The sequence below is a fragment of the Dendrobates tinctorius genome, unplaced genomic scaffold (genome assembly GCF_039654945.1).
Source record: "Dendrobates tinctorius isolate UK_male_01 unplaced genomic scaffold, ASM3965494v1 ptg000156l, whole genome shotgun sequence".
In the NCBI taxonomy this organism is placed as follows: domain Eukaryota; kingdom Metazoa; phylum Chordata; class Amphibia; order Anura; family Dendrobatidae; genus Dendrobates; species Dendrobates tinctorius.
Window position 1 is genome coordinate 22,592,606 of NW_027361823.1, and position 26,059 is coordinate 22,618,664.

Genomic DNA, 26,059 nt, shown 5'->3' on the forward strand with positions numbered 1-26,059 from the left:
CATGGACACAAACCACGGATCTCACTAGTACTGCCTTTTCTAGTACCGGAAACACCAGGATGTGTGAAAGAGGCCTAAGTCTTTATTTATGGTGATGGAGTTAGACGTTATGGATCACTTTTAGAAATAAAAGTATACTAGCTTGGCCCGTGCAAAATTTTCACACATTGGTCGTCGGGGCGCAGGTAATTTCAGAAAAAGCAAGCTGGTCAAATGTAAATGTATTTCATGAGCTGATGAACACAGACAGGTATTTATATATGTAGATTGGTAATACAATAAATTATTTGGATAAGTAGAGGTCAAAAAATGTTTTCCGGTTGAGGTGCCACCTGCAGGTCATTGTGTCTTTTTACAGGTTTATGAAAATGAATGTTTAAACTGAATTTAGTGATAAAATCGTGAATGTGTGGTTTGTTTGACTGTTTTCTTGCTGAAGGGAGCAATTTTACCTTTCAAATGGTGTGTGTGTGTGGGGTGAAAAAGCAGTGCATATATCGAAATATGTTGGTAGTGTGCTTTGGGGTACTGTAGTGCCACCTGCAGGTCATTTTTCCTTACTGCAGGTTTATGAAAATTAATGTTTAATCTGTATTTTGTGATCAAATCGTGGATGTGTGGTTTGTTTGGCTATTTTCTTGCTGAAGGGGGCAAGTTTACCTTTCAAATGGTGTATCATTTGTGTGTGTGTGGGTGTAGTATGAACGGGGATACAAAGGAATCACCAAAAAACAGTGTTTAGAAATAATAGAATAGATGCTTGGTGTCTTGCTGTTGGGAGGATGGGGTTTATCAAGACACGTAACTTCTTATCTCAATGGTTCTTCCGCTTTTTCTCAGCAGAAGAAATAGCAGAAACATTTCCAACCTGCCGTCTCCTTTTATTTTTTTTACTATGAAACTATTTATTTGATATTTTACATGAGTGCTCTACACACTTACCCTGTTTAAGTATATTTATGCATCATTGCAGTATGGTGACTCAGTGGTTAGCACTATTACTAAAAGCGCTGGTGTCCTGGGTTCAAATCCCACTAAGGCCAACATCTGTTTGTGTGGCGCCCCCAGGAGTATGGCCACCACAGTGGCTTTGCCTTCCTCCAGGGGAGGGTAATGCCAGGCTTGGAGGCAATGATGGGTCTCTCTCGCAGTCAATCTATGCATGCAACACAGTTCCACTCCAGGCCAGCAGGGGGAACTCTGAACCGGGATTAAGGGGAAGAGTGCTCTCTGAGGGCCAGGAGGAAGGAGTGGGGAGTTAGTCTGCGGAGGGTGAAGTGTGCAGACGTGTTGAGAGAAGCTGGAGGTTGAGCTGGGAAAGGAGAGCTCCCTCACAGTGAGCGCATGAACTGGAGCCTGGTCTCCACGGTTGTACGGATACTAACGGTCCTGCAACAGACACCAGAGGAGTAGGAGGCTGTAAATGCCCTACTCCCAACTAAGACTTGAAGGCACAACAGCAGCTTGGATAGAGAGCCGGGACTCAGGAGAAAGGAGCCCCCAAGATAGGCTACAGCTGTCTGCCGTGCAAGTAAGGTTCTTGAGAACATCTGACAGGAGGAACTTCAGTGTAACTCAGTACTAGGAGTACTTCATTCAAACAAGCACTAGGAAGGAGACTGCACAGCCCGTCTGCCGAGAGAGAATCCCTGAGTTGCTTCCAGGCTAGCCTGCTCCAATACCATCTGTAATCATGACCCTGGACTGCAGTTACCAAGTAAAGGTACAGAAATTGCACCCCGCTGTGTCTTGTCTACTTCCTCCCCTTCGGGCACCGCTACATCCCCGTGCCGACCATATCTACACTGTCCTGGGACTATAGCTTCACCTGTGGGGAGCTTTTACATCTTTGCTGCACCATACCATCAGTCCCAGCGGATCTGCATGCAGCGTCGGCTTAACACCTCCCTTGCCAAACACCACAGGTGGCGTCACAAACTATTCATCTAACTACATTCCAACATTCACATCTTGCTGTTGCTTGGGTGCCTGGGGCCACGGTCCGGGTCACCGCTGCTGTGGCACATCCCACTGCTACCGGCCCGGCACCGAGTACCCCACAGCCCTGGGAGGGCGACCCATTTGTGTGGATTTCGTCCGGGTTCTCCGGTTTCCTCCTACACTCCAATGACATATTGATAGGCAGTATAGATTGTGAGCCCCAATGGGGACAGCGATGATAATGTCTGTAAAGTGCTATGGAATATGATGACGCTATATAAGCACACCATTATCATAATAATGCATCATTTAATTATCTATAATCTATTTTGCACATATGCTATCGTGTAATTTTGAACACATCATGTTGATTTGCATTTTGGTATTTAAGGGGTTGTCCACTACTAGGGATACCACTTCTTGATCAAAATGTTTGGCCCCAATAACATAATAAAGCTTATGCTCACCTCCTGTGCCAGCACCGTTTCGGCGGGGTCAGCAGTTGTTCTCCCCAGGGGTATCATGTGGTGTTGTGCCATTTGACGTCGGCGCCCAATCAGCACTGGTATCACACTCCCGCCTTTTGACATTTTGAACCTAAAGAGGAATTCAGGACTACAGCTGATCTCGGACTTCCTCTTCATGCTCAAAACGTCCAAAGGCGGGGAGACTGACCCCAGCGCTGATTGGGCACTGCTGTCACGTGTCACAACACTGCACGAGAGTCCCGAGGAGAGTGAGTGCCGACACCGCGGGAACAGCGCCAGCATGGGAGGTGAGTATAAGCTTTATTATGTTATCGGGGCCAAGCAAGGGGTATGAGAAGAAGTTGTCCAAGTAGATTATTACAGTGAAAATAATCTGTATAAGTTTCTTCTAGGGATGAGCGAGTAGTGGCAGTAGTTACGAGTAGCTCCTGATACTCGGGTACTCGTAACGAGTAGCGAGTCTAATGTAAATCTATGGGAAATGAGAGTAATGGGCTGTGCGGGGCTGTGCCGGGACTGTGCGGGGACTGTGCCGAGCTGTGCGGGACTGTGCTGGGCTGTGCAGGCTGTGTCGAATATTGCGAGGCGAGTAGTGAAATTTACTCGCCAGAATTCGAGTACCGCGAGTACCTCATTACTCGCCAAGTACCGCATCCTAACGAGTATACTCGCTCATCCCTAGTTTCTTCAGCTTTAAAAAAACAAAACATGGAAGCCTTAAATATTTTTTACAGACCGGGCAAAAAAGAGTCCTATTTTTACGGACTGTCTTGGAATTTCTGGTTGGTTGGCATACCTGGGTTTTGGATCCCAACCAATCAGCTCATGCACATAGGTCTTCAAAATCATTGTAGTGGAAACCCTCTTTAAGAGTAGTTTTAAATTAAAACTAGATGTGTATTTCCTGAAGGAAGTACAGATAGTGCTTTGAAATGGTGCCCGGGCTGTCCCTTTAAGAGAGACTTGCCTGCTGCCCCTGCAAGACTTTCAACTCAGGATCTGTTTTAACTGTGGGTGCCTCTCAGGGGCCACTTTGGCCTGTGAGGCCCCTCAGGGTCTGATTTGGTGGGTGGGGCCCCTCAGGATCCGATTCGGTGGCCTGGGCTCCTCAGGGCTTGAATTGGTGGACCGGATCCCTCAGGGTCCGATTTTGTGGCCGAGGCCCCTCAGGGTCCGATTTTGTGGGTGGGGCCCCTTAGGGTCTGATTTTGTGGGTGCAGCCCCTCTCGGTCCAATTTGGTGGGTGGGGCCCCTCTGGGTCCAATTTGGTGGGCGGGGCCCCTCTGGGTCTGATTTGGTGGGTGGGAACCCTCAGGATCCGATGCGGTGGCCTGGGCTTCTCAGGTCTTCAATTGGTGGACACGATCTGATTTGGAGGGTGGGGCCTCTCAGCTTTCGATTTGGCGCGACAGCCCTTTAAGACTCATTTTGGTGCGTCGGCCCTTTAAGAATCTCTTTGGCGCATCGGCCCTTTAAGAGCCAGTTTGGCTCACTGGGCTTCTAAATCCACTTTGGCGCACATTCTCTCTCAGGAGCATGCATCATGTGATGAAGCTAGATTTGCATTTGTGCTGTGGGTTTCGCTTTAAGAGCAGAAATTATCTGGCAGAATCTGTGTCCTGGGGGCGTCATGTAAAGGTCGTATGCGTTGGCATAGTAACTGGGTGTGCCTGCGCATATCAATGAGCTTAACTGCCATTTCAATCGCCTCAGGGCATGTTTTCCCGGTGGCAAAATTTCCCCATTGAAAAGCATTGAGACAATTCATTCCAATGACGGGAAAATGTTTTTTCAAACGCAAAATGCACAAAAACTACAAATCCGATCGACACGAAAAATACTTAGCACACCATTCGTGGACGCTGGCTTCGAAACAACACCTCAACGGAGTCTGTGCGAGTAGCGGTTTGGGCAGCATTAATTGCAGAATTCAACTGAATAATAATAAGAACTAGATGTGTATTTCCTGAAGGAAGTACAGATAGTGGTTTGAAATGGTGCCCGGGCTGCCCCTTTAAGAGTGACTTGCCTGCTGCCCCTGCAAGACTTTCAACTCAGGATCCGTTTTAACTGTATGTGCCTCTCAAGGGCCACTTTGGCCTCGGTCTGATTTGGTGGGTGGGGCACCTCAGGATCTGATTTGGTGGCCTAGGCTCCTCAGGGCTTGAATTGTTGGCCGGGAACCCTCAGGCTCCTATTTTGTGGGTGTGGCCCCAGGGTCCGATTTTGTGGGTGTGGCCCCTCAGGGTCTGATTTTGTAGGTGTGGCCCCTCAGGGTCCGATTTTGTGAATGGGGCCCCTCAGGGTCCGATTTTGTGGCCAGGGCACCTCAGATTCTGATTTTGTGGCCGGATCCCCTCAGGGTCCGATTTTGTGGGTGGGGCCTCTAAGGGTCCGATTTTGTGGCCGGGGCCCCTCAGGGTCCAATTTTGTGGGTGGGGCCCTTCAGGGCCCGATTTTGTGGCCGGGGCACCTCAGGGTCCGATTCTGTGGTTGGGGCCACTCAGGTTCCGATTTTGTGGGTGGGGCCACTCTGGGTCTGATGTGGTGGGCGGGGCCCCTCAGGGTCTGATTTTGTGGGTGTGGCCCCTCAGGGTCTGATTTTGTGGGTGTGGCCCCTCTGGGTCCGATTTTGTGGGTGGGCCCCTCAGGGTCCGATTTTGTGAGTGGGCCCCTCAGGGTCCGATTTTGTGGCCGGGGCCCCTCAGGGTCTGATTTTGTGGCCGGATCCCCTCAGGGTCCGATTTTGTGGGTGGGGACCCTCAGGGCCCGATTTTGCGGCCGGGGCTCCTCAGGGTCCGATTATGTGGCCGGGGCCCCTCAGGACTGATTTTGTGGGTGGGGCCCCTTAGGGTCTGATTATGTGGGCGGAGCCCCTCTGGGTCCAATTTGGTGGGCGGGACCAATCTGGGTCGGTTTTGGTGGGCGGGACCACTCTGGGTCCAGTTTGGTGGGCGGGCCCACTAGGGGGCCGATTTGTTGTGCAAGGCCACTTGGGGGCCAATTCGGTGGGCGTGGCTACTCGGGGTCGATTTGGTGGGCGGGGCCACTTGGGGGTCGATTCGGTGGGCGGGGCCACTCGGGGGACGATTCGGTGGGCGGGGCCACTCGGGGGCCAATTTGGTGGGCGGGGCCACTCGGGGGCCAATTTGGTGGGTGGGTAAATTCGGGCGCCGATTTGGTGGGTGGGGCCACTCGGGGGCCGATATCTTGAGTGAGGCGACGCTGGGTCCGATTTGGAGGCCAGGGTCGATCAGCCTCCAATTTGGAGGCCGGGGTGGCTATGCCTCCATTTTGGAGCCTGGGGTCACTCAGTTTTCGATTTGGCGCGCTGGCCCTTTAAAAATCACTTTGGCGTGTCGGCCGTTTTAGAGACAGGGTGGCTCACTGGGCTTCTAAATCCACTTTGGCGCACATTCTCTCTCAGGGGCATGCTTCATGTGATGAGGCTAGATTTGCATTTGTGCTGTGGGTTTCGCTTTAAGAGCTGATATTATGTGCCAGAAGCTCTGTCCTGGGGGCGTCATGTGACGTTCGTAGGCGTTGGCATAGTAAATGGGTGTGCCTGCACATATCAATGAGCTTTACTGCCATTTGAATTGCCTTAGGGCACGTTTTAAGTTGCCCATTGAAAAGCATTGAGACATGCATTCCAATGACAGGAAAAAAAATATTCAAACGCAAATTGCGCAAAAACTACAAATCCGATCGACACGAAAAATACTTAGCACACCTCTCGTGGATGCTGGCTTCAAAACAACACCTCAACGGAGTCTGTGCGTGTAGCGGTTCGGGCCGCATTAATTGCAAAAATCAACTGAATAAAAAGAAAAAGTTATCAGCGTTCGGATTACAACATGAATACTAGATGTGTATTTCCTGAAGGAAGTACAGATAGTGGTTTGAAATGGTGCCCGGGCTGCCCCTTTAAGAGAGACTTGCCTGCTGCCCCTGCAAGACTTTCAACTCAGGATACGATTTAACTGTGGGTGCCTCTCAGGGGCCACTTTGGCCTCATGGTCTGATTTTGTGGGTGGGGCCCCTCAGGGCCTGATTTTGTGGGTGGGGCCCCTCAGGGTCCGATTTTGTGGTTGGGTCCCCTCAGGGTCCGATTTTGTGGTTGGGTCCCCTCAGGGTCCAATTTTGTGGCAGGGGCCCCTCTGGGTCCGATTTTGTGGACGGGGCCCCTCTGGGTCCAATTTGGTGGGCGGGACCACTCTGGGTCCAATTTGGTGGGCGGGGCCTCTCAGGGTCCGATTTTGTGGTTGGGTCCCCTCAGGGTCCGATTTTGTGGTTGGGGCCCCTCAGGGTCCAATTTTGTGGCCGGGGTCTATCAGGGTCCAATTTTGTGACTGGGGCCCATCAGGGTCCGATTTTGTGGCCGCGGCCCCTCAGGGTCTGATTTTGTGGCAGGGGCCCCTCTGGGTCTGATTTTGTGGGCGGAGCCCCTCTGGGTCCAATTTGGTGGGCGGGACCACTCTGGGTCCAATTTGGTGGGCGGGACCACTCTGGGTCCGATTTGGTGGGCGGGGCCTCTCAGGGTCCGATTTGGTGGGCGGGGCCCCACAGGGTCCGATTTGGTGGGCGGGGCCACTCTGGGTAAGATTTGGAGGCTGGGGTCGCTCAGCCTCCAATTTGGAGGCCGGGGTCGTTGAGCTTCTGATTTGGAGGCCGAGGTCAAAGAGCCTCTGATTTGGAGGCCGGGGTCGATGAACTTCCAATTTGGAGGCCTGGGTCGATCAGCCTCCGATTTGGAGGCCGGGGTGGATCAGCCTCCGATTTGGAGGCCGGGGTGGATCAGCCTCCGATTTGGAGGCCGGGGTGGTCATTGTCCGATTTGGAGGCCGGGGTGGCTCAGTCTCCGATTTGGTGTGTCGGCCCTTTAAGACTCATTTGGGTGCGCTGGCCCTTTAACAATCACTTTGGCGCATTGGCCCTTTAAGAGCTAGTTTGGCTGACTGGGCTTCTTTTAAATCCACTTTGGCGCACACATTCTCTCTCAGGGGCATGTGTCATGTGATGAAGCTAGATTTGCATTTGTGCTGTGGGTTTCGCTTTAAGAGCTGATATTATGTGGCAGAGGCTCTGTGCTGGGGTTCAAGTGAAGTTCATAGGCGTTGGCATAGTAACTGGGTGTGCCTGCGCATATCAATGAGCTCAACTGTCATTTCAATCGCCTCAGGGCACGTTTTGCCATTTCCTATTGAAAAGCATTGGAGACAGTGCATGAATACTAGATGTGTATTTCCTGAAGGAAGTACAGATAGTGGTTTGAAATGGTGCCCGGGCTGCCCCTTTAAGAGAGACTTGCCTGCTGCCCCTGCAAGACTTTCAACTCAGGATACGATTTAACTGTGGGTGCCTCTCAGGGGCCACTTTGGCCTCATGGTCTGATTTTGTGGGTGGGGCCCCTCAGGGCCTGATTTTGTGGGTGGGGCCCCTCAGGGTCCGATTTTGTGGTTGGGTCCCCTCAGGGTCCGATTTTGTGGTTGGGTCCCCTCAGGGTCCAATTTTGTGGCAGGGGCCCCTCTGGGTCCGATTTTGTGGACGGGGCCCCTCTGGGTCCAATTTGGTGGGTGGGACCACTCTGGGTCCAATTTGGTGGGCGGGGCCTCTCAGGGTCCGATTTTGTGGTTGGGTCCCCTCAGGGTCCGATTTTGTGGTTGGGGCCCCTCAGGGTCCAATTTTGTGGCCGGGGTCTATCAGGGTCCAATTTTGTGACTGGGGCCCATCAGGGTCCGATTTTGTGGCCGCGGCCCCTCAGGGTCTGATTTTGTGGCCGCGGCCCCTCAGGGTCTGATTTTGTGGCAGGGGCCCCTCTGGGTCTGATTTTGTGGGCGGAGCCCCTCTGGGTCCAATTTGGTGGGTGGGACCACTCTGGGTCCAATTTGGTGGGCGGGACCACTCTGGGTCCGATTTGGTGGGCGGGGCCTCTCAGGGTCCGATTTGGTGGGCGGGGCCCCACAGGGTCCGATTTGGTGGGCGGGGCCACTCTGGGTAAGATTTGGAGGCTGGGGTCGCTCAGCCTCCAATTTGGAGGCCGGGGTCGTTGAGCTTCTGATTTGGAGGCCGAGGTCAAAGAGCCTCTGATTTGGAGGCCGGGGTCGATGAACTTCCAATTTGGAGGCCGGGGTCGATGAGCCTCCGATTTGGAGGCCGGGGTGGATCAGCCTCCGATTTGGAGGCCAGGGTGGCTCAGCCTCCGATTTGGAGGCCGGGGTGGCTCAGCCTCCGATTTGGAGGCCGGGGTGGATCAGCCTCCGATTTGGAGGCCGGGGTGGATCAGCCTCCGATTTGGGGCCGGGGTCGATCAGCCTCCGATTTGGAGGCCGGGGTGGCTCAGCCTCCTATTTGGAGGCCGGGGTGGCTCAGCCTCCGATTTGGAGGCCGGGGTCGATCAGCCTCCTATTTGGAGGCCGGGGTCGATCAGCCTCCGATTTGGAGGCCGGGGTCGATCAGCCTCCGATTTGGAGGCCGGGGTCGATCAGCCTCCGATTTGGAGGCCGGGGTGGCTCAGCCTCCTATTTGGAGGCCGGGGTGGCTCAGCCTCCGATTTGGAGGCCGGGGTGGCTCAGCCTCCGATTTGGAGGCCGGGGTGGCTCAGCCTCCGATTTGGAGGCCGGGGTGGATCAGCCTCCGATTTGGAGGCCGGGGTGGATCAGCCTCCGATTTGGAGGCCGGGGTGGTCATTGTCCGATTTGGAGGCCGGGGTGGCTCAGTCTCCGATTTGGTGTGTCGGCCCTTTAAGACTCATTTGGGTGCGCTGGCCCTTTAACAATCACTTTGGCGCGTTGGCCCTTTAAGAGCTAGTTTGGCTGACTGGGCTTCTTTTAAATCCACTTTGGCGCACACATTCTCTCTCAGGGGCATGTGTCATGTGATGAAGCTAGATTTGCATTTGTGCTGTGGGTTTCGCTTTAAGAGCTGATATTATGTGGCAGAGGCTCTGTGCTGGGGTTCAAGTGAAGTTCATAGGCGTTGGCATAGTAACTGGGTGTGCCTGCGCATATCAATGAGCTCAACTGTCATTTCAATCGCCTCAGGGCACGTTTTGCCATTTCCTATTGAAAAGCATTGGAGACAGTGCATTCCAATGATGGGAAAAAAAATTTTCAAACGCAAATTGCGCAAAAACTACAAATCCGATCGACACGAAAAATACTTAGCACACCTCTCATGGACGCTGGCTTCGAAACGACACCTCAACGGAGTCTGTGCGTGTAGCGGTTCGGGCCGCATTTATTGCGGAAATCAACTTAATAATAAGAAGAAGAATAAGTTAGCAGCGTTCGGATTACAATATAGTGGTTTTTTCAAACCACTATAATAAGTTAGCAGCGTTCGGATTATAATATAGTGGTTTTTTCAAACCACTATAATTAGAAACACTCTCCCATTATCAATCCCTCAATCTCCAGTTCTGATGCTTCAGAATCCCCCACCAATCTCCACTTTCTCAACGACATAAGTCCAGACATGTTAACACAGTAGCCAATCACTAACTGTAGTGGACAACTGCTGCGATCAGTGATTGACTGTAGTGTTTACATGCCCGAGTTGTGATGTCATTCTTGGAGTAGTAAGTGGAAGCTAGTGAGTAATCCAGAAGCGTTGGCGCCAGAGTGAGAGTGCATCGGTAAGGTATTATTTCTTTTCTTATATTATCTATGTTCAAAACAATGTTGCCGGACTGGACAATTCTTTTTTTTCTGTAATGTAGAATGGGGGCAAAAACTACAATTAGAAATCGTGACCCCTGCCTTCACTGTAATTAGCCCTGTTAAAATGGGCCTGAGACGTAATAAAAATTGATTGTGGATGCGGAGACCTGTAAATAGCCGTTTACATGATAACTGCTGCCATTATTACCAGGTGGCAATTGATCATTGCTGATCACTGTAAGTGGACGTTATGTCCATTCCAACCTAACATCTCCCCTGGGATCCTCTGTGCATGCAGTCATCAGGGGCAGATTAAGCTGGCATGGATGAAGCCTATTACATAAGAGCTTCCAGATCCAGCCTTGTGCAGAGCTTGCTGCAGCCTTCATGAATGAGGGAGTCGAGGATCTGCAGCATAGAAACTCACAAGTCATCAGCCCTTGTGGTCTTGATTGTTTCCCCCCACCCCCTTTTTACTCCTTCTCTGCCTTGAGATCAGAGTGTGCTGCTGCTGCTGCTGCTGGTGACACTCCTTCTCTCTGCCCATGTAGGAGCCATTCAGCTGGCTGGACACCTCCTCCTCCTCTTCCAGCCAGACCCAGGCACTGCAAGGCACCTCTGAGACAGCTGAGGGAAACAGGGAGACTTCAGCCCAGGGCTTTAAATCCACCATACAAGAAAATATACAGCATAAATCCAGATTTCCAGACACAACATGGAGGTACCACGCCTGAGTCAACACATCAACAGCCCCAACAGCCCCTGTGAGGAAATGATCAAGAACCTGAGCCTGGAATCTATTCAGCTGTGTGAAAGGGACGGTAAGAGGCAGCTCTTTAATCCTTGTCATCCACATTGTAGCCATGCATGTTGTGTACAGTCGTATGTGTACAGCCCCTGAGAACAATAGATCCCCCCATAGAGATCCCCCCACATGTGCATACAGCTAAGAAAATAGCAATGTCTCCCAATCTGTGGCCATAGGCTGCATTGCCCAGAGATGCTGCCAGATATCGATTCTCCTCTCCCCCTTTTCTTTTTGCTTCCAAAGCTGTGGCTGATTTGCATTGCAGTATTTCAATTTACACCATGCAGCTCTGTTCATGCAAAGCATGCTTACAAATGGATCTTTAGCTCTGCCTCAGTGATAATGCTCCCGCCAGCTGGCTGGGATGGAGAATGTTATAATAACAGGATGTGGATTGTTTACAAATAAATCCTTCTATTGTTATCAGAGAGTGATGTGTAGATCGTAAAGCACCAAGGTGTCTTATAATAATTGGGGGGGGGGTGTAATGGGGAGGAGGGGAAGCTTGAAGGTAGCTGTTCAATTTCAGGACCATGGACAGATGATCCTACAGGATTCTGGGCTAGGAGTCAAGAAATGCTGCTAAAGCATCTGCACTCCACTGGCACTCAATGTGGTGTAGCCGAGTCATAAAAATCCTCCAACTATTTCTATAGACTTTAGAAGGTTAGTATTCCCAGACTGAAATGAATGTGTCCCTCTCCTCTCGTTCCAAAACCATGAGGGATGATATGGAAGGAGTTCATTTGTGGATCGTTGGGAGCATTTCATTCATTGGCGCAGTTGCAGATGGTCGGATCTCCTGACACACCTGTGTGTATTAAAGCTTTGTTCTGATGGTCTAACAAAAATATATATATATATAATGATTAAATTATATTGTAGGCGTAAATATGGTCAGTGCATGGGATCCAGTATTCATAGGAGAGCATTAAGTCTTATTATGCAATTATTTGGTGACGATGATCAATTCAGTCCAGCCAAAATGTGTGTTCGCTCCATGATTGAGGGGCAAACTATTATATTGTCTTCTCAGCATTGGTGCATTACAGTTGGAAGTTCCCAGCCTTTGCATTTGCTCAGAAAGTAGATGTGTGGCAGTGCAAGGCAAGACATAGAAGTGGCCGCCACAACCCAAATTCTCTCAAACTGAGTCTAGATTATAACCTGGCTCATGTTGTTTCTCTATAACATGTGGTGGCAGCTCCTGTGAAAACCATTTAATGTACTGTCATTTTTATTTAGTGCCCAACTCTGACCAAGAAAACAACTGAGACGTTAATGGAAAGTGGTCAGGATCTCAAGCATGTTACTATTAGGAACACATGCAGTAGATTGCATTCACATGCATATATATACAGTATGTATATGGGCACAAACACACGCTCACGCCTATATACAGTACACATATGCTGTGTGTTTGGTACAGAAAATTGTAAATGACATTGTATCAGGTTTTATCTGGTATCTTTGCTTGGGCAGGCAGTTATGGTTTTCGATGGCATAAGGGTTATGAGAAGGAAACAATTCTAGCCTTTACAAAAATATCCATCCTTATCGTTGCACAAAGAATGCAAAATATTAGTTCTTGTCAGCGTGTATTTATTTCATTGTTTTTCTAAGTTTGTGGCTTGTGCCAAAAAAAATAATAATAATTTTTTCAAGGATATTTTTATTTTTTATTTTTGCAGATTTTTTCTATCCTTATGATAAAAAAAATAAAATAAACAGCAAAAAAGAAATTTGTATGGGAATAGAGACCAAGTTTTGACAGCCTCTTCTCAAAACAATAAGGCGGTGTTCACACTCTCGGCATAGCTTCTCTTGTCAGTATGTCAGTAAACCATTACAGCTATGATGGATACACAGTGAATTATGTTTAGAAGACCCTGATGGATCCTGTTGATCGTCATGTTTCCATTTATTAAAAAAAGAGCAGTGCAGCAGACTATTATATTCTTACCATCAAGAACCAATGGAAACACAATAGTATGGGGACGAGCAGTAAAGTGAGCAGAGACTTAGGTACACACCCAGGACAGAGGGCTACCCCCCTGGGGGACCCACCCAGGACAGAGGGGTACCCACCCAGGACAGAAAGGTTTTCCACCCAGTACAGAGGACTACCCCTCCAGGAGTACCCACCCAGGACTGAAGGGTACCCACCCAGGACAGAGGTGTATCCAATCTAGGACAGAGGGGTATCCCACCCAGGACAGGCGGCTACCTACCTGTGGTACCCACCCAGGACAGAGGTGTATGCACATAGGACAGAGGGGTACTCACCCAGGAAAGAGGGGTACCCAACTAGGACAGAGGGGTATGCACGTAGGTCAGAGGGGTACCCACCCAGAACAGAGGGCTACCCCCCAGGGGGACCCACCCAGGGCATTGGGCTACTCCTCCAGGGGGACCCACCCAGGGCAGAGGGGTACCCACCCTAGACAGAGGGCTACCCCCCAGGAGGACCCACCCAGGACAGAAGGGTACCCACCTGGGACAGAGTGGTACCTGTCTGGGGTACCGACCGAGGCGTTTCCAATCTAGGATGGAGGGGTATCCCTCCCAGGACAGGCAGCTACCCATCTGGGGTACCCACCCAGGACAGAGGGGTATGCACGTAGGACAGAGGGGTACCCGCCTGGGGTACCCCCCAGTACAGAGGGGTATTCCATCAAGGACAGAGGGGTACCCGTAACCCAGAACAGACCTGCAATTTTTGTTGTTTTCTGTATACATTTTCTTATTGCGCTCTGTCTTATATGATAAAGAACGCAAACACTCTCTGATACATGACATCCACACTTTTAATGGTCCGCTGTGAAGATATGTCATACTAATTGGGCATTAACATGATACAATTATGTATAGTGAATTTACTTTACTGTACAAATTAATTCTTCAATTTTTTAGGGTGCAAGAATCTCTCGTGGCAAAACTACATGATAGGCGGGGGCTCGTGGAATCATTAACATTTACATATTATAGGTTTTGCACGAAGGGTACTGCGGTTATAATGTCTGACAATATGGAAAAAGTTCCTAAAACAAATATAAAAGTCATTTTTTGATATTGCTAGAAGATATGAAGGGTGTCTGCTTTCCTTGAATTGAGTTTAGTTCTACAATTTTCCTGGTACGAATTCAATGATATCCTTAAAAAAAAAATTAAAAAACATAAATGAACATACTTTTTTTTTCAAACTACTGCCTATGGGTGATGGATGGTATCCATCCTGGCATCAGTCAGGTGTACATGTTTTTTTCACGTTCAGCATCTCGCACTATACATTTTAGAATATTTCATGTTCAGCGATAAGTTAAGGGCACATCTATAAAATTCTTCCTAGATTTGTAATATTTTTTTCCATAGCGGGAACAAGAAAAAAGAGAGATTATCGTAGAGCAATACAATATAACCATAAAGATGTATACCCCCTGTATCCAGATGTACCAGTCTTTAATTTTTGATACCTTCTGGAATCAGCAGAAGACGCCTATAGAAGATCTGACGACCTTACAAAAAATATAAATGCAAAAAAGTAAGAATAAAAAATTGCTATTTTCCCATTTTTTCCAACTGCTTGTAGTCGCAGTTACATTTGTTGGATTTCTCCGTACATGACCTGGCTAAGAACAGGGGCCTCCCGACTCTTGTCAACTCTTGTCGAAGGATTGGGCATGCTGAATTTCACTTCCCTATCCTACCATCCTCCCTAGATGGAAACTGCTGCTAGAAGTGTCCGGTAGCTTGTTCTCATTGAAAATATATACTTTTTCGGAGAAACTCAGTGCACACAGAGGATCAACCGTAATCCCTATCGGATATATGAACCATCCCGCTATTGGAGGTGTATCAATAACCTTTATTTCTTCCGTTCAAACTTTTCTTTATCACTTACCAGGAGAAATACTAATAATAAGCAATTTTCTTTTTTATCCGTTCAGCCTCTCTCCCCTGTACTATCTTATCTCTTACAGTATAGAATAAATCTATAGATGTTTCAGCTATCACAAAAACGTATGGCTGGAAAGTAGTAGATTTCCATTCATAGCGTCCGCTTGCTTAGATGTGGCTTAGGGCTTCCTAGCCTTCAAATTTCAACTACATATTAAATGACAGATTGGATGAGATATTGGTGTCTGTCTATCCACAATCATAGTTTCGCCAATATTTAGCTCCTTCCTCCTTGTCCCTGGATCTACCGGCAGCCGCCCTTTTTCTGCTGCAGGGGTGATGTCGCCCTACACAGCACCGAGCAGATGGGTGACCTTCTAATCTATAGCTGTGATATGGTCCTGAACCGGAGCCCCTTCTTCTTAAAGCACTATGACCTCTCAAATAAATGTCTGTATGCCTTTACCTGGCACATGCACAGGGTTATCCTAATTGTAAAACACTATTAAAGAAATTTAAATGTTCCCCTCTGCAATTCTAGATACAGTACCACACGGCTTAATGACTATGAACACTTTCTTTTACATCAATATTAAATATTTATATTATAATATTTATATTTTATAATATATTAAGTATCAAATTAAATTTTCATCCTACCTTTAAAATTCACTTATCAGACAGGAATGCAAGAAATAAACAGTAGTGCAGTTCCTTATGACCTCCCCTGGTTTATGAATATAATGCCGGTAATGCATAATTGCTAGGACTACTGTGATATTTACACATTTAATATTTGTGCAAGCGGGACGCAGAAGAAACCAAAGCGGGTTTCTCCCATAGGGTAATTTTAATGGAGACCATTTTTTGGCGTTGGGGATCCAGCATCTGTCAGATTAAGACTGCAGTGAAATATGAAGGAATAATTTAAAAAAATTAAAGTAGAAGACATCTCATATCATGTATTGCATTCTATTTCATAAAAAACGTGGGGAAATTTGTTACTAATAGTGATCAGCAAACGTGCTGGGATAAGGCGTTATCCAAGCATGGTCGGGTGCTAACTGAATGACTTAGCATGCTCAAAAAATATACTCCGAGTACTTGTCTCGCGGCGGTTTGACAGACACAGCACATACAAGGATTGTCTAACAAATAGGCAACCCATGCATGTGTTGCCACTGTCAAAGAGCCACGAGACAAGCAACCACGAGGACTTGAACATACTATTCGAGCACGCCGAAGTCATTCATTTAGCACCCGAACATGCTTGGATAATGCCTTATCCCAGCACGTTCACTCGTCACTAATAATTAAGTCTTAACTTAATATAATAGTATCACTAGAGCAGGTAATAGCCTGATATATTACCATGGCTCATGATTCGTGACAGATTGGGTGCATGTTGCTAGACATGGGACAATTTTTTTCTGGATTACTGTACACCGCCTTTTTGTTTCCAAATTGTATTGAACGTCACTATTAAATTGGGCGCATTTTAGGTTTCCCCTTTTCTACACACTTTTGAAAACTATCTAATAAGTTGTAGTAAGGGTGACTAAACAACACATATAGTGTGTGCCAGAGTGTAGCATATTTTGCTTAATGATGTCCCCATACTAGATGTACATAGACTCAAATTGATGCGCTGTTTCCAGCTCAGGTCATTTGCATGAGTCAGGTATTGATTAAACATCCTTCTTTATCTTGTGATGTAAGCATAAAGCCTGCTATTTGCTGTTGTGTCCTGAATTTGCCCCTAGTTTGCATTTCCTTTACTTATGAACATCCTGAGAAAGCAAATATCTAGGTATACATTCTGTGACGAGTGGCTCTGGTTCCTACTACCCTTAGTAAAAGTGATATACGTTCAAGTGAAAATTTTCCAAATTTTTCCTTATATACAGTTGAAACCAGAAGTTTACATACACTATGTAAAAAGACACATCTGCATGTTTTTCTCAATTTCTGACATGAAATCAGAATAAACCTTTCCCGAATTAGGTCAATTAGGATTACCATAATTATTATTTGCCAAATGCCAGAATTATGAGCGAGAGAGAATGTTTTAAGGCATTTTTATTACTTACTGCAAAGTCAAACATTTACATACATTTCATTAGTTTTTGTTACCATTGCCCTTAAACTGAATGACTTGGGTCAAATGTTTGGGATCTTCCTCCACAAGCTTCTCACAATAGTTGGTTGGAATTTGCTCCCATTCCTCCTGACAAAACTGGTGTAACTGATTCAGGTTTGCAGGTCGCCTTGCTCACACCGGCCTTTTCAGCTTTGCCCATAAATTTTCATTAGAATTGAGATCAGGGCTTTGTTATGGTCACCCCAAAACATAGACTTTGTTATCCTTAAGCCACTTTGTTACCGTTTTGGCAGTATGCTTCAGATCATTGTCCATTTGGAAGACCCATTTCTGCCCAACTTTATCTTCCTGCCTGATGTCTTGAGATGCTACTTCAGTACTGCCACATAATCTTGTTTTCTCATGATGACATCTATTTTGCAAAGTGCACCAGTGCCTTGTGCAGCAAAACAAACTCACAACATGATGCTGCCACCACCGTGTTTCACAGTTGAGATGGTGATCTCAGGCTTCCAAGCTTCTCCCTTTTTCCTCCAAACGTAACGATGGTCATTATGGCCAAAAAGTTCAATTATAGTTTCATCAGACCACAGGACATGTGTACAAAAATTAAGGTCTGTGTTCCTGTGTGCATTTGCAAACATTAATCTGGCTTCTTTATATTTCTTTTAGAGTAGTGTCTTCTTCCTGGCAGAGTGGTTTTTCAACCCATGTGATACTGTACTCCTTTCACTGTGGATATTGACACAATCTTACCAGCTTCCACCATCATCTTCATAAGGTCTTTTACTTTTGTCCTTGGGTTGATATGCACATGTCAGACCAAAGCACGTTCATTTCTTGGACACAGAATCCGTCTCCTTCCTGAGCAGTATGAAGGCTGGACATTCCCATCTTAATTGTACTTGCATATAATTGTTTGTACATAAGAACGAGGCACCTTTAGGTATCTTGAAAGGATGAGCCAGGCATGATGCTACACAAATAAGCATAAATACATCCACAGGTGTGACTCTGTTTAACTCAGATGTTGCCAAAAAAAAGCAACTCAGAAGCTTCCAAACACATGACATCATCATACGACATCTTCCAAAATTGTTTAAAGGCATAGTAATCTTAGTGTATGTAAACATTTGGCTTTGCAGTAAGTAATAAAATAAGTTTTAAGAAAAACTAAAAACATTATCTCTCTCTCATTATTCTGGCAAATATTAATAATTATGGTAATCCTAACTGACCTAAAGCGGGAAATGTTTATTCTGATTTCTTGTCAGATATTGAGAAAAACATGCAGATGTGTCTTTTTATATAGTGTATGTAAACTTCTGGTTTCAATTGTACAACTTATCATATACATTACTGAAGCCGAATATATTTAATCTTTTATGTCCACATGTGGAGTGCAGCAGGGGAAGCACTCAGATAAATGTTCTAGATATCTTGTTACTTGACATAGTTTATTGGGCACTCCATATGGTGCGGTGTTCCACAACAGAATGTCACCCTTCAGTGCAGAATGGTTATTTTCACGAGATATATGGAATACTTCTATTTGAGGTCATCCATGTTACCAATTATAATCTTGATATGGTATTATTTATATGCACTTCTTTGAAAGGTGAAGAAGTCAATGTCATTTCAAGGTCAAGAGGTAGGTACAGCCACTGATTTTGCATCGTTTTATTGATGTGTTGCTCTACGCCATGTATTGTCATGCTTTAATTTTCATGCCAGTGGTTTATAAGAAGATCAAAATTTTCCTATTATTTTATTTGTTCACTTACAAGGTGTTATATAATGAAAAGAAAAAATACCTGTAACATCGCTATCCTGGGAAAATGCTACATATGCTGGCATACGACTCATGGTTATGTAAATCCTGGGATCAACCATACCCTAATACGTGCTTGACTTCCACCCACATGGTCTTAGATAGGACTACTTTTTAATGCCCTTTATGTACACTGCTCAAAAAAATAAAGGGAACACTTAAACAACAGAATATAACTCCAAGTAAATCAAACTTCTGTGAAATCAAGCTGTCCACTTCGGAAGCAGCACTGATTGACAATCAATTTCACATGCTGTTGTGTAAATGAAATAGACAACAGATGGAAATTATTGGCAATTACCAAGGCACCCTCAATAAAGGAGTGGTTCTGCAGGTGGGGACCACAGACCACATCTCAGTACCAATGTTTTCTGGCTGATGTTTTGGTCACTTTTGAATGTTGGTTGTGCTTTCACACTCGTGGTAGCATGAGACAGACTCTGCAACCCACACAAGTGGCTCAGGTAGTGCAGCTCTTCCAGGATGGCACATCAATGCGAGCTGTGGCAAGAAGGTTTGCTGTATCTGTCAGCGTAGGAGGAGCACTGCCAGAGCCCTGCAAAATGACCAGCAGGTCACAAATGTGCATGTGTCTGCACAAACGGTTAGAAACAGACTCCATGAGGATGGTCTGAATGCCCGACGTCCACAGATGGAGGTTGTGCTAACAGCCCAACACCGTGCAGGATGCTTGGCATTTGCCACAGAACACCAAGATGTGATTAACAGATATTTTTATATCTTGCTGAGAGACTTTTGGAGGTACTCCTGGAGTGGACCCACTGGACCGTGGCAACGAACCTCCCATGGGCGAGCTGACCAGGTGGACCACCCCCTATACAGGAAGCATTAGGGGCAGACCCACGGGAGACTATCACCATGGCAGCTGGTACCCAGGGAAGGACTCAGGAGTCACAGCGGGAGACCGGAGAGGCTGGCAGAGGACCACACACGGACAGGAACACGGACGGCGGGCAGGACTGGAAACACGGACAAGGCAGCAGGGTCAATGCGTGGGCTGGCGGACACAGCTGGGACACCAGAACAAGACAGGATGGAACCACGGACAGCCAGGCACTAGGAGAGAGGAAAATGGAGAGAGCGGATAAGATACAGGCACGGGGGTGCAGAAGCTGCAGGCAGGGACACGCGCAGCGGGATATGGGGCCAGAATCACTTGTTAGGCACAAAGGACAATCAGGCACTGTCAGGAGGAAGAGGCGGCCTGATATGGGAATGTGCCTAAGGACTTCCGGGTTATGACCCCCACAGGGCAGAGTAACAGGAGCGCGCGTCCTCAGGAAGGGCGGAGTGTGCATGCGCTCCTGAGCACAGTGTGAGTGCGCGCCCGTCGAGAAGCAGGAAGCAGAGCGGGAGCGCGCGCCCATCGGGGAGCAGGAGACAGAGCGGGAGCACGCGATGGTTAAGTGTGCCGGGGAGCGTGGAGCGCGGCAGTGACCGCGGCGTGACACTTGCTTTCAATTATGTTGTCAGACATATGAGTTGCCCAGAGTACCACACATTTTTCTGTGTAAAATAGTCAGACAAGTAGTGGACACATAAAAGGCCCCTGTGTAAGAACAGTATATATGAGCCCTTTGCAGTCCAATAGCTCATCATAGTGCACAATTCCAACCTTTGGAGGTAGAAGTGGACCCCTTACTTCTTACCTCTTCCACCCCTGATCTAGACCAATCATATACTATTTTTTTCCTACAGCGATGAAAGTTGTAATATAAAGTCTACCTGTCATGAGACACACACTATATCACAACTTTATGTACTTTTTAGGTTCTTGTGTTATGCTGTTTTTCCAATGAAAACAATTTACACTGCTCAAAAAATAAAGGGAACGCTTAAACAGAATATCGTCAAGGTGTGACTGAGCCCATGGCAATTTTATTATGCAGATTTTCACCTCAAAAAAACAAGTGACCTGGAGGACATTTTACTACATTGTGCTTCCTTGCAAGCCATCTTCTTTTCTGAGGAGCAACCTGCTGATCTGTTTTCTGTAAATTCATGTTTGCTTTACTCCTATGACCCACAACCTAAAAACTGTTCTCAACAAATTGATATTGGAGTAATTTTATCTCAGGAGCAGATTAAAGCTGAGACAGGACTAAGTTTTAGTAAGGAAAAATATTAATTTGTATAAAGAATTATTTCCCTAATGCAATGTCAACGATTTGTTTCATTGAGGGGTCTTAATTTTCACTCTTTTCTATTGCTCCATTTCTTAACACTTTGTCACAAAAGTAAATAGAGAAAAAATAAATTTGTAAGTAGTGTGAATTAGTAAGACGGATGATTAAAAATCAAGCATGAAAACCATCAAGCCAGTCAATTCCAAAGTTCCATGAAGGTTAATAAATAGCCATTAGATTAACTGCAATAAAACATTTTACTACATGGAAATCCAGTTACAATCCGCCTTTTGGTAACTGGGAAAATATAATGAATGGAAAGGTTAATGTTCTTTGTGTCTTCCACTGATTTCTTAACATTTTAGTGATTTCTTTCCCGGACTGACTTAATCTGTCCTTACTTACTTTTAACACCTCCACCACGTGGTGTCCTTTTTTTTTTCTGGGACAACCAATGGACCCTTCAAACTTCATTGATCTACACAGACACATTTGTTTTAAAAGCAGCTGTCTGCCTCCGGTACGTGAGACTTACCGGAAAATCCTATTCTTATCTGTTTTTCGATCAGACTTGGCTATTAAAGTGTGTAGGGAAAATGGATGAAACATGGAAGACATCCTTTTCACTTCAGTGTTCCATCTGTGTTTCATCTATGTTTGACTGATATAAATTGCTAAGAGTCTATAGATAAAAAAAAGTTCAGACAGGCTACTTTCTTCAGTTAAAAAAAACTGGATGCGAAAAAAACAAACAAATGCAGAGATAAAATTTGCCATTTCTCGCTGATGGCAACACTCAACTCGAATATATGAATGTATCCTAAACGCCAATTCATCAAATGGTTTCCACTAGAGTCTTGGCTTTAAAAAGTGGATGGGACTTAGCAGAAGGGAATGGGGCCAGCCATAGCCTGACAGATTTACTATAATTTGCGCTAGAAAGTAGCAGAAATTAAAGCATCTTGTGGTGCACTGGTAGCTGAAGATGTGCCAATTTCATCAAGAGTCAAGAATCTTGTGTGAAATTGGCCCATTATACTTCAAAACCGAAAGAAATGAACTGGAGTATAAGTTTGTATACATACAACATGTAAGAACATGTTCACACTGGCCATTAAACACACAAATCCTAAGATAGAAACAAAATGAACATATACCCTGCTGTAAGTAAGTAAAAAGCAATAGTGCATAGAAATAACAGGGTACTGTTTATGCCCGTGTATAAGCTGAGTATTTCAGCACATTTTTTTGTGCTGAAAACGCCACTCTCGGCTTATACAGAAGTCATTGTCCCAGAAAGCGGCAGAGCAGCGGGTGACAGGATGCAAAAGCTGGTAGCTGCGGCTGTAACTGTACCCGCTGCTAAAGAGAAATGAATATTCACTGCTCTGGCAATGAATATTCATTTCTCTTATAGCGCGCACAGTTACAGCCGCAGCCAACAGCTTCCAGCACACATCCTACTTACCTTTTTGCGCACCCTCGCTGCATCTCGTTCGTTCTGACGCCAGCAGCTCTTCCGGCCGAGTGATCACATTGCCCCGTTCATTAAGGTAATGAATATTTACGCCTCTGCTCTCTCATAGTTGTGGAGTGAATATTCTTTACCTTAATGAGCAGGGCCATGTGATTGTTCGGCCAGAAGAGCTGCTAGCGGCGGAATGAGATGCAGTGAGGTTGGCGCGCAGGAAGGTAAGTAGGACGTGTTTTTTTTTTATAGGAACTATGCATAAGGATAGGGGATAAGGAGCCATGCAGACAGTAGGTACGGAAAGTATAAAGACCCCTTTACATTTTTCACTCTTTGTTTCATTGCAGCTATTTGATAAATTCAAAAAAGTTCAATTTTTTTCTCATTAATGTACACTGTGCACCCCATCTTGATTGGAAAAAAAAAACAAATGTAGAAATTTTTGGAAATTTATTAAAAAAGAAAAACTGAAATATCACATGTTCATAAGTATTCAGACTCTTTGCTCAGACACTCATATTTAAGTCACATGCTGTCCATTTCCTTGTGATCCTCCCTGAGATGGTTCTACTCTTTCATTGGAGTCCAGCTCTGTTTAATATAACTGATAGGACTTGATTTGTATAGGCACACACCTGTCTATAAAAGACCTCACAGCTCACAGTGCATGTCAGACCAAATGAAAATCATGAGGTCATAGGAACTGGCCAAGGAGCTCAGAGACAATTGTGGCAAGGCACAGATCTGGTCAAGGTTACAAAAGAATTTCTGCAGTACTCAAGGTTCCTCCTAAGTGCGCAGAGGCCTCTATAATCCTTAAATGGAAGAAGTTTGGGACCACCAGAAGTCTTCCTAGACCTCGCTGTCCAGCCAAACTGAGCTTTGGTGAGAGAGGTAAAGAAGATCCCCAAGATCATTGTGGCTGAGCTCCACAGATGCAGTAGGGAGGTGGGAGAAAGTTCCACAAAGTCAACTATCACTGCAGCCCTCCACCAGTTGGGGTTTTATGACAGAGTGGCTCGACGGAAGCCTCTCCTCAGTGGCAGACATATGAAAACCCGCATAGAGTTTGCAAAAAAAACCACATGAAGAACTCCCAGACTATGATAAATAAGATTCTTGGGTCTGATGAGACGAAGATAGAACTTTTTGGTGATAATTCTAAGCGGTATGTGTGGAGAAAGCCAATCACCTGCCCAATACAATCCCAACAGTGAAATATGGTGGTGTCAGCATCATGCTATGGGTTTTTTTTTCAGCTGCAGGGACAGGAAGACTGGTTGCAAATGAAGGAAACATGAATGCGGCCAAGTACAGAGATATCCTGGATGAAAAGCTCTTCCAGAGTGCTCTAGACCTCAGGCTTGGCGGAGGGTTCACATTCCAACAAGACAATGACCCTAAGCATACAGCTAAAATAGCAAAGGAGTGGCTTCAGAACAACTCTGTGACCATTCTTGAGTGGCCCAGCCTGAGCCCTAACCTAAACCCCATTGAGCATCTCTGGAGAGACCTGAAAATGGCTGTCCATCAACGTTCACCATCCAACCTGATGGAACTAGAGAGGATCTGCAAGGAAGAACAGCAGAGGATACCCAAATCCAGGTGTGAAAAACTTGTTGCATCATTCCCCAAAAGACTCATGGCTGTACTAGCTCAAAAGGATGCTTCTACTCAATAATGAGCAAAGGGTGTGAATACATTTCTGGTTATTTTCAGTCAAGATGGGGTGCAGAGTGTACATTAATGAGAAAATAAAATGAACTTTTTTGAATTTTCCAAATGCCTGCAATGAAACAAAGTGTGAAAAATTTAAAGGTTTCTGAATACTTTCCTTACCCACTGAACAAGGATAGGGGATAAGGAGCCATGCATACAAGGATAAGGGATAAGGAGTCATTCATACATGAACAGGGACGGGGAAGCCATGCATACGAGGATAGGGATGAGGGGACAAAGCATACTCGGCTTATACTCGAGTCAATAAGTTTAGCCAGTTTTTACTGGCAAAATTAGGTGCCTTGGCTTATACTCGAGTCGAATTATACTCCTTTATATACGGATAGGGATGAGGGGACAATGCATACCCGGCTTATACTCGAGTCAATAAGTTTAGCCAGTTTTTACTGGCAAAATTAGGTGCATTGGCTTATCATCAGGTTGACTTATACTCATGTATATACGGTACTTAATAAACACTTTTTAATTAAAAAAAGTGTAAAAGCCATCCCACCGGCGCTAAGATGTACCAAGTTGGGATGGTCCTAACCTCTATTATTAAAACCTTACAATGTCTCAAAAATGACCTCAATGTGAATAAAGGCCGAGCAGGACCGGAGCCCAACTGTGCACACCCAACAATGGGGAGCTATATAAACATTATATCCAGCTCAGACCTATACTTCAGCAGGCTTTTCTTCAAGACTGACAAAAATATATCAGTTGTAATGAATTGCCCCCCCTTATTAGTACAGTAGTCTATCTTACTTTTATGACAAGTGTGTGTCAACCAATCACACAGAAACAATATGAACGGAGTTGTGACTGATCAACATGACTTGCCTGCAGTATGTTCCATGATCCAACTAATTTTGCATGGATTACAGGGATTGACCAAGACGTTTATATTGATGGCCTAACCTTGAGATAGGCCCTCAATATCTATTCGGTGTGACTCTGATACATGGCACATCCGCCAATCAGTTTTTCTCTGTGTTAAGCTGCGGATCTGCACAGCTCCATCAACGCAATAGTGGTCATCGCCAGGGATTGCACATCACCGCTATTTGAATCAAGACCCCCTATTCAAATTAATAGGTATTATCACCTTTTGTGGTAACCTTGATTTCTTATTTATAAGATGGATTTAAGAATAAGGGTAATTAGTAGGCATTAATAAAATTCTGTAAAAATGATGAAAAATTATAAAAAAATTATGGTAAATTATTGTAATATGTGCAATATTTGTGTTTTTACTGCTTGGTGTTATAACCTACGGCATTTATGTATACATATAATTTTCACTTATACAAAGATAATTTGTAGGGGTGGGCTAATTGCCGCACTGTATTTTATATTTGATCTGACTAATTAGCAAATTGTTACACCATTTTATACATTTATATGTATTTAGTGAAATGTATTTAAGTTACGTTGTCTATTATAATTCCTTTCCCTAAATTTTGTTTAGGATATGATCCTTTATATGCCACCTTCTTTATTAGAATGTGATTAGATACTTCAAGGCAGTGCGCATGTCGGAATCTTGAGCCGCTTGAGAAGTGCACGGTGAGTCTTCGGTGTTTCCTTGATTGCCAGGGTCTACGCAGGACCTGGCTTTGTTTGGACCACGTGACCTCTAAGCACTTCTCCCATTGGTTGACGGGTCTCATGTGATCCCGAACATGCGCCGTTTATGCCTTGTTGGGCAGGCATAGGACCTTCATGCGCGCAGGTGCAGTGTGCATTCTGGGAGTGATGTTTTTAATCAGGTGCGAATCCTTAGCATTGGCCAATAGTGAGAGCCTCTTCTATATTTAAATGGGTTAGCCCCCTGCTTTGACACGCCTCCTTGATGAAGCATTTCGAAACGTGCGTCGGGGCACGAGGGACGCTCCAGGAAGCACTATCAGTATACGGTATGTCATAGTGGCATTTTCATATGCGCCCATCATGTTCCATACATTGAATCTAGGGCAATTATAGGAGTTTTTT

At 45.8% G+C, this 26,059-nt stretch overlaps 1 protein-coding gene across 1 annotated transcript in view; it reads left to right on the top strand.

Moving 5' to 3' along the window:
- Positions 1–10,469: 10,469 nt before the first annotated feature.
- The window catches only part of PHYHIPL (phytanoyl-CoA 2-hydroxylase interacting protein like), a 179,965-nt gene continuing 164,375 nt past the window's right edge, over positions 10,470–26,059 (top strand). The window contains exon 1 of the mRNA XM_073548265.1: positions 10,470–10,911. Coding sequence (XP_073404366.1) covers positions 10,806–10,911 — 106 coding nt within the window. The 5' untranslated portion in view covers positions 10,470–10,805. The remainder of the gene's footprint in view (positions 10,912–26,059) is intronic.